The sequence below is a fragment of the Crocuta crocuta genome, unplaced genomic scaffold (genome assembly GCF_008692635.1).
Source record: "Crocuta crocuta isolate KB4526 unplaced genomic scaffold, BGI_CrCroc_1.0 scaffold228, whole genome shotgun sequence".
NCBI classification, from domain to species: Eukaryota; Metazoa; Chordata; class Mammalia; order Carnivora; family Hyaenidae; genus Crocuta; species Crocuta crocuta.
Window position 1 is genome coordinate 2638038 of NW_027532820.1, and position 8438 is coordinate 2646475.

The window sequence follows — 8438 nt, forward strand, 5'->3', positions numbered from 1 at the left end:
GGGGGGGGGGGGGGGGGGCAGGAAAAAGAGGTGCTGGAGAGGCCATTGAGCTGGCATAGTAAAGATGATGGGCCTGGAGCGCCTGGGTGGCTCAGTCGGTTAAGGGTCCAACTTCAGCTCAGGTCATGATCTCACGGTTTGTGGGTTTGAGCCCCGCGTCGGGCTCTGTGCTGACAGCTGACAGCTAGCTCGGAGCCTGGAGCCTCTTTCAGAATCTGTATCTCCCTGTCTCTCTGACCCTCCCCTGCTTATGCTGTCTCTCTCTCNTCCAACTTTGGTTCAGGTCATGAGTTTGAACCCTGCATTGGGCTCCTCATTGATAGTGTAGAGCCTGCTTGGGGTTCCCTCTCTCTCTGTCTCTCCCTAGCTCTCTCAAAAATAAAAAAAAAAAAAAAAAAAAAAGATGGAAAGTCAAAGAAAGAGTCACTCTGGCCAACATTCCTACAGGGGATACCCAGACATTTGGGTGACTGTTGCATACAAGGTCAGAGGTCAACTGATACCCTGAGATGTGAAGGACCCCCCTCCCGTAAGAATGGGAGCAAATGGATTCCTGAAAAGAGTCCAACTTATGGGGAGTCCTCTGGGTCCATGGACTCACTGGCTGTCATTTCCTTCATCTCCAAATGTGTAGCTGGGATTGGCATTCTTGGAAGTTGGACTAAATCTCACATTACCTCCCTTGTCCTGTAGACTGAGAGTTGTCACAGTAGGGAAGACCAAGTGGAGCAGCTAAAGCCACACGTTGCCCACTCCCTACCCCAGGCCAATATAGTAGCCACAAAATAACATTGCATTGCAGGGTTGGGGGGTGGCAGAGTAGTGCCACTTTAAAATATTGAAAACATGAAGACATGTAGTCACTATCATATCTCTGTTTAACATGAAGACCCTGCAGCAACTGGATGGACCCTAGAGAATAACTATGGATTATTGCAAGGAAGTAATCCTGGTCAATACCCATTGTGCCAGATGGAGTGTCTTAGCTGGAGCAGAGCGACGCAGCCTCAGGCCCACGGTTTGGGGCCACTGATTTGGCAAACGCATTCTTTCTGTGCTGTTCAACAAAGATCAGAAATAGTTCATGTTGCCACAGAATGGATAGCAAGTATTTACAGTTTTGCCACAGGGTTACGTTCACTCTTCAGTCCTCTGTTGTAATATAGTCTGAAGAGAACCAGAGCATTTGGGCCTCCCACATAACATCACATTGACCCATTACATGGATGACATTGTACTACTCAGGCAGGATGAGGAAAAGGCGGAGAGTGTGCTAGAGGTTTGGTATGACATACCCACTCCAGAGAGTGGGAGATAAGTCCTACAAAGATTTGGTGACCGGCCTGTTCCCCAAAGATTTTAGAGACCTGATGATCAGCAGCATGCTGGGACATTTCCTCCTAAGTAAAAGACAAGTTGCTGCATCTCCTATCCCTTCCTGGAAAAAAACAAAACAAAACACAAAGCCTGTTAGGAATCTTTGGGTTCTTTTTTTAATTTTTTTTTTATTTCTAAGAGAGAGAGAGAGACAGTGTGAGCAGGGGAGGGTCAGAGAGAGAGGGAGTCACAGACTCCGAAACAGGCTCCAGGCTCCGAGCTGGTAGTCATCACAGAGCCCGATGCGGGGCTCGAACCCACGAACTGCGAGATCATGACCTAAGCAAAAGTCGGAAGCTTAACTGACTAAGCCACCCAGGCGCCCCAGGAATCTTTGGGTTCTTGAGGAGACACATTCCATACCTCAGGATGCTCCTGCTGTCCACATACTGGTTACGTGGAAAGCTGTTGGCTTTGAGTGGGCCCAGAGCTGGAAGGAGCTCTGCAGTGGGTCCAGGCTGTGATACAAACAGGCCTTCTATTCAGATTGTATAATCTAGCAGAACCTACAGTGTTGGAGGCGTCAGTGATGGAATAAGTGGCATTTATTGCATGTCCCAGGAGATCACAATGTAGACCCCCTGGGATTATGGAACAAGTTATACCAACTGTGGTGAAGAATTACACTCCTTCTGAAAAGCAGCTCCTAGCTTGCTACTGGGCCTTGGTAGAGAAAACAAATGACTGTGGGTTCAGAACGGGCCATCACGAGCTAGGCCCTGTTGGACATATCAAGCCATAAAGTCAGACAGGCCTAGCATTAAAGCCATCATAAGATGAAACCGGTCCATCTGATACTGAGCATAAGCAAGACCAGAAGGTACAGGCAAGCTGCCTGAGTACATAGCCCACATCTCCATGTCATTCATTACGGTTACATTGGAACCCCAGCTCTAGCTTATTCCTAAGACCATACGAGAGGGCCCCACAATAACCAGCTAAAGGAAGAAGGGGAAAGCCCAAATTGGGGGTAGGAATGAGTCACCCAGTACAAGCTGAAAATGGATGGTGGCTATCATCTTGGAAAGCAGTGGTGAAGGAGATCTCTGCAGTGGGAGGAGATTTGAGATGTGCACTGGGCCATCCACTTTGTGTGGAAGGAGAATGGCCCAAAGTTAGAACATACATGTGCTCCTGAGCAGTGACTTGGCTGGTGGGTAGAGGACCTGAAACAAAAGCAATGGAAAATCAGGTATGGGAAAGTCTAGACTAGAGGCATGTGGATGAACATATAGGAGAGGACACGAATGGGAAGTTGTTTGTATCACACGTTAAGGCCCACTAATAAGTACCTAATACAAAAGATGTGCCACCTAGACAAAATAATTTGGCCAATTAACGTAGGCAGCTTTTGTCAGAGCACCCTCTCCCCTCACTCCTGCATATGGGTCCTGGAACAAAGAAGCTATGGTGACAGAGATAGAGGCAATGCAAAAACCTACCAGCATGGATTATCGTTTATCAGAATGAATACAATAAAACCTCGGATTGCAAGTAACTTGTTTCATAAGACAAGCAAACATTTCCCATAAATATTAACTTGATACACGAGCGATGTCTTGTTATGTGAGTACTATGTGACTCTGAGTGCCACATGATCACAATTGAGTCAATGGTTCTTGAAATTTGCCTTGATATATAAGTGCTTTGGATTACAAGCATGTTTTTGGAACCATCTATGCTCGCAAACCAAGGTTTTACTGTATAGCTACTGCCACCACTGAATGTCTAATCTGTTGGCCCTAAAGATCAATGCTAAACTGTATTCCTTAAGGAGACCAATAGGTTACTTGATGACCTGGCGGCGACTACCTCGGGCCCCTTTTCAAAGGGCCAGCAGTTTGCTCGCATAGGAATAGACACTCATTCCAAATATAGATTTATTTACCTTTCCGGCCTGCAGGGTCTTAGTAGCACCATTCTCTGGGGGTTAATTAAATATCACCTGATCCACAGACATGGAATCCCACGTAGCACAGCATCTAAACAAAAGACAGTCTTCGTGGCACAGGAAGTTGGGGTGTGGGCCTATGAACAAGACTCATTGGTCATATTACACACCTCACCAACATAAAAGCTGCTGGATAGATAAAGTATTGGAATAGCCAATTAAAGATGCAGCTGAAACTCCAGCATGAAAGGAGTACACTGCAATGATGACATTTCCCCCAGGACATCATGGTGTATGCCTTCAATCAGACAACTTAGTATGATGCTATGTCCCCAACAGAAAGAATCCATGGGTTGGGAAGCAAGTAAGTAGAAGCATGAGGAGCCATAGTTAGCAGCATTCCAATGACCCACTGGGCTTCTCTGTCTGTATCACTCTGGGCTCTACAGAGTTGGAGGTCTTGGCCCCCAAAAGGCACACAGCAAAGTTCCCATTGGACTACATGTTATGGTTACTGCCAAGCACTTTGGCCTCCTAATGGTCAGACACTAGCAGGTTAAGACAAGGAATTCCTGCCTTATCAGACATAATTGACCCCATCTGCATGGGGAGCTACGGCAGCTGTTAGATAGTGGGAACAAGGTAGACTATGTATGGACTCTGGTGACTTCTTTGAGTGTCAGTTGGTATTCATGTCCAACCGTGACTGTGAATGAAGACAAGAGCTACAGCCATGACCTGGGAAGGTGCTCAGACCCCTTAGGTACTGGGATTTGGGGTGTTCACTCAGGGAAGCTACTTAGACCAGTTAAGGTAGTAGTTGAGGATGAGGAGAATTAGAATGGATTGTGGTAGAGGGTATGTATGTATGTATTTATTTATTTATTTACTTATTTATTTTTTAGCAGGCTTCCTGCCCAGTGTGGGGCTTGATCATGACCCCAAGATCAAAACCTGAGCTGAGATTAACATCTGGACTCTTTTTAAAACAATTTTTTAACTTTTTAAAAAAAGTTTATTTATTTTCGAGACACACAGAGAGAGAGAATCCTAAGCAGGCTCAGCGCTGGCAGTGTGGAGCCTGATGTGAGGCTTGAACCCATGAACCATGAGATAGATCATGACCTGAGAGGAAATCAGGAGTTAGATGCTCAACTGACTGAGCCACGCAGGTGCTCCTTAAATTTTTTAAATGTTTGTTTATTTATTTTGAGAGAGAGAGAGAAAACACACACACACACACGCGCACACACACACACACACACACACATATATGTTTGAATGGGGGAGGGGCAGAGAGGGAGAGAGACAGAGAGAGAGGGAATCCCAAACAGGCTCCATGCTGTCAGTGCGGAGCTGGATTCAGAGCTCGACCAGGGGCTCAAACTCACGAATTGTGAAATCATGACCTGAGCCAAGATCAAGAGTTGAGCAGTTAAGCTATTGAGCCACCAGCCATCCCTGTGGTGGAGGGCTCTGATGACGGCTAGTTGTGGCCTTGCAGCCAACTGCAGTGACAGGGGCTAGAGTTCATTCCATTAATTTCCCTCTTCTATGTCTCTTTACAGGAAGAGTGGCCCATGAAGCCTAAAGGAGCTATTCCCTGAATATGGATGGACAAATAGATCCATGTGGCACACAGGTTGACTCTAGCTGACAAGTGTGTGTCCCTCAGACTCCCTTCAAGCCAGGGCTTGCTGCCCAACTGCAAGGAGATGTGTTTAGCTGATAGCTTCCAGCTTTAGCTCCTTCAGAATCTGTCCCAGTGTTTGTGCTCAAGTCGTGCACTTCTCCAGCGGCCCCCAGCCATGACTGAGCGGGGCAGTGGTACAAGGGCTTAGGCTTTTCTGTCCATGTTAGTATGATAGGGAAAAATAGGATAAAATAGGCAGAGAGGGAAAGATTAGGACCTGAGGTTCCCGGATGGGGAAAAACACGTATTTGGAACAATGCTGGGAGTGTCTGACCACAGCAAACCCCTTCGGGCATAAGGTTCCTCTTAAGAATGTAACAGATACCACCTACTCCCCCTCAGGTTTCCCTTGGGAATTTGACAAAAAAGACCTGACCGAAAATAAGTAGACCATAAAAGGCCTGACCCACAAGGAATGATATGGCCATAGGCCACCCCTCACACAATGGAAACGAGCCAATCAGGAATGGACAAGCCAGCACCCAGAGTAGTCAAGCCAAGAAGGGTAAAACCTGAGAAGAAACAAGAGGGAAGGGAAAACGGGCAAGCCCAGAACCTTAGGAAACAAGGACCCTTGCCTATTGTCCTGGGCATTCACTTTCAAACGTCCCCTCTCTGCAAAGAGAGCTTTCATACTATGCTTGCTCTCTAGTCTTACACTCTAATAAACTTTTGCCTGCTGCTCATTTTGTGTCCACTTCTTCATTCTTAGAAGCAGCTAGACAATAAATCCCAGGTATTGAGGTAAAAAAAAAAAAATCCTGCAACATTTCACTCCTGCTTCCCAGGAGTCCGATGTGTATCAGTGTCTGACAGCTCCCATAGACCAATTCTACTTCTTCCCTTGACTTTCTCCAGTGTTACACCCCAGGGAATCGCCTTAACATTCTAACTCCTTATCAGGGGGATACAATCCGTGACAGCACAAATTTAAAAATCTCCCCAAATGGCTGCCTTTTCCCTTCCCACATTCCCTTATATTGTTTTTCATGGATTTGAATTGAGAATTCTAGACCTCTATTCCCAACCATTCTTGCCAAACTTTACTCTCCCCTTCTCCATTCTCCTACATGCCCATTGCAGCATTTAGCCACTGATTCCCTTATATTTTAATATTTTTTCATGTCTTCTCAAATACAAGTTTCTTGGCAGCAGGGACCAATTTTTTTTTTTTTAACTTTTGTATGTTCAGAGAGAGAGAGAGACTAACTAATGGAAGGGCCCCATGGAAAATGCTATGTTGAATTTATTTGATAATGAAAACCCAGTCCTGGGAACCTGTTAGAACACAAAAAAGACCAAGTGGGTTAAAGACAATTATGGAAGTGATAGCTAGAGGGAACAAGAAGCCAGATGAACCCGTGTGGGCCCCATGTTTGGCTGGCTTTTATGCCAAAGTACTCTATTCCTGAAGGACACAGCTCATCTGCCATGAATTACCAAACTAAGAATTTTGGCTGATCTTTTTGAAGAATTTCTTCTTTTAAAAATTGTCCGTGTGTATGTATGTACAAGGTGGGGTTAGACCTCGTGACCCGAGATCCAGATCACATGCTCCTCTGACTGAGCCAGCTAGGCACCCCCATTCTGAAGAATTTCCTAAGTTGACAACTGAATTCTATAAATTTTTTTTGATGTTTATTTTTGAGAGAGAGACACGGAGAGAGGGAGACACAGAATCTGAGGCAGGCCCCAGGCTCCAGGGCTGTCAGCACAGGGCCCGATTCAAGGCTCCAACTCACAAACTGTGAGATCATGATCTGAGCTGAAGTCGGATGCTTAACCGACTGAGCCACCCAGGCACCCATGAATTCTATAATTTTTTTTAAAAAAGGTTTATTTCCTATCTAATCAATGCCCTTTTTTTTTGTTTGTTTGTTTTTTACTTGGGAGTGTTGGAAGGAAAACCTTTTTCTTCTTCCAAGTAGGATACAGAGGTTGGGGATATGCAAATTAATTGACAATAGATTAACAGGGGGAAAGACAAGGTTTATTTTCACATTGGGAGCTGGAGGGAACTCCCAGTAGTGGAAAAGTCCTGGAATAGCTGAAGTTTATCTATCTCAATTTAACAAAAGAGTTTATTTTAGGGCTTCAATGGGAGAGTAAGGAAGGTTGCATTGGGCTTTTTGATGCTAATGGAAGGGGCAGCCTGTCTCCACCCGGTAGTTGAATTATCGGAAGCTCCCTTGGAAGGGGGTTAATGGTAGCTGTATCTTTCAGATCTCAGAGAATTTCAGACAAAATTTCATTCTGCATCTTCTGTAGCCCGAATGTTTTCACTTTAAAATAATCTTTATGCCGAACTCTGGAGGTCCAAAGAGGGTCTCCACAAGGGATAAGCCCTTGTCTAAATGCACAAAGAGAGGAGGAACCTATCTGAAATCTCGGCATTTGTCTAAGCATGCCTCTCTGTGACCGTTTGTTGTTGGGGCACCTGGGACACCCTTGTTGCCGGTCATAGGCTGGCAAGACAGGGTCAAGAAGGGTTTCTTCAAGCAAGCTCTTGGGAAGGCAAAAACGAGGGCGAGCAATAATTGCTGTTCTTTAAGAGGGCATGGTGCTGGGGGAGTAAGTGCACATGCACATGGGTCCTGGCCAGGTGGACCACGATCTGGAACCTCGGGTACATCAGGTTTCAGCTTAATGCTTGCGTTTACTCAAGTTACTTCCTTCCTCAAGTACAGAATGAGGGTAATGGCACCTAACCCTTGGAGTTGATGAGAAGATTCGCCAAGGGCGGAGGCCGGGCGCCCGGCTTCGGGCGGGCNGCCACTTGGGCTGGCTTATAAAGCAGTCCCCCGGGGCCCCGGATCATTTTTAGTTTCTCTTCTTTCGGAAGAAGCCTCGCCGTGCCCAGCTGGGGAACGTCACCGTCGCGGAGCCAAGAACCCGGCGAAGCGGTCCGGCGGTTGCGGAAGTCGCCGGCAGATCTGCACGCGCGCTTCGCTTTCTTTCCCTTCGGCTGCCGTCGCGGTGGACTTTCAGTCCCACGCGCGGGATCGGGTCGGGGGAGCTCCGGCCTCCGGGCCTGGGGCNCCCGGGAGCCGAGTCCCGCGCCGCGGCCGGCCAGCGCAGCGCGCCATGGCGGACCCGGAGGTGTGCTGCTTCATCACCAAAATCCTGTGCGCCCACGGCGGCCGCATGGCCCTGGGCGAGCTGCTCGAAAAGATCGCGCTCTCTGAGGCGCAGCTCCGCGAAGTGCTGGAGGCGGCGGGGCCCGACCGCTTCGTGGTGTTGGGGACCGGCGACAAGACCAGGGGCACCGGGTTCGTGGTGGCCACCACCCGAGCCCGGGTGTGCCGTCGCAAGTACTGCCAGAGGCCGTGCGAAGACCTGCACCTCTGCAAGCTCAACCTGCTGGGCCGGTGCCGCTATTCGCAGTCGGAGCGGTGAGTGCACGGAGAGGAAGGGGCGGCTTCCTCAGGCCCCGCTCGGCGAGCACCGTCGGGGGAGGCTGCTCCCCGCCCCGCGCGG

The 8438-nt window shown here is 47.9% G+C and overlaps 1 protein-coding gene and 1 long non-coding RNA gene across 3 annotated transcripts in view; both read left to right on the forward strand.

The window, feature by feature from the left end:
• LOC144245699 (uncharacterized) overlaps nt 1-5636 on the forward strand; it is an 18102-nt gene extending 12466 nt beyond the window's left edge. Inside the window, exon 3 of the long non-coding RNA XR_013339400.1 lies at nt 4837-5636. This is a non-coding gene — a long non-coding RNA (uncharacterized LOC144245699). The remainder of the gene's footprint in view (nt 1-4836) is intronic.
• Nucleotides 5637-8004: 2368 nt separating this feature from the next.
• ZC3HAV1 (zinc finger CCCH-type containing, antiviral 1) overlaps nt 8005-8438 on the forward strand; it is a 66670-nt gene continuing 66236 nt past the window's right edge. For both annotated transcript variants that reach the window (XM_077781028.1, XM_077781029.1), the window contains exon 1: nt 8005-8353. In XM_077781028.1, coding sequence (XP_077637154.1) covers nt 8046-8353 — 308 coding nt within the window. In that variant the 5' untranslated portion in view covers nt 8005-8045. The remainder of the gene's footprint in view (nt 8354-8438) is intronic.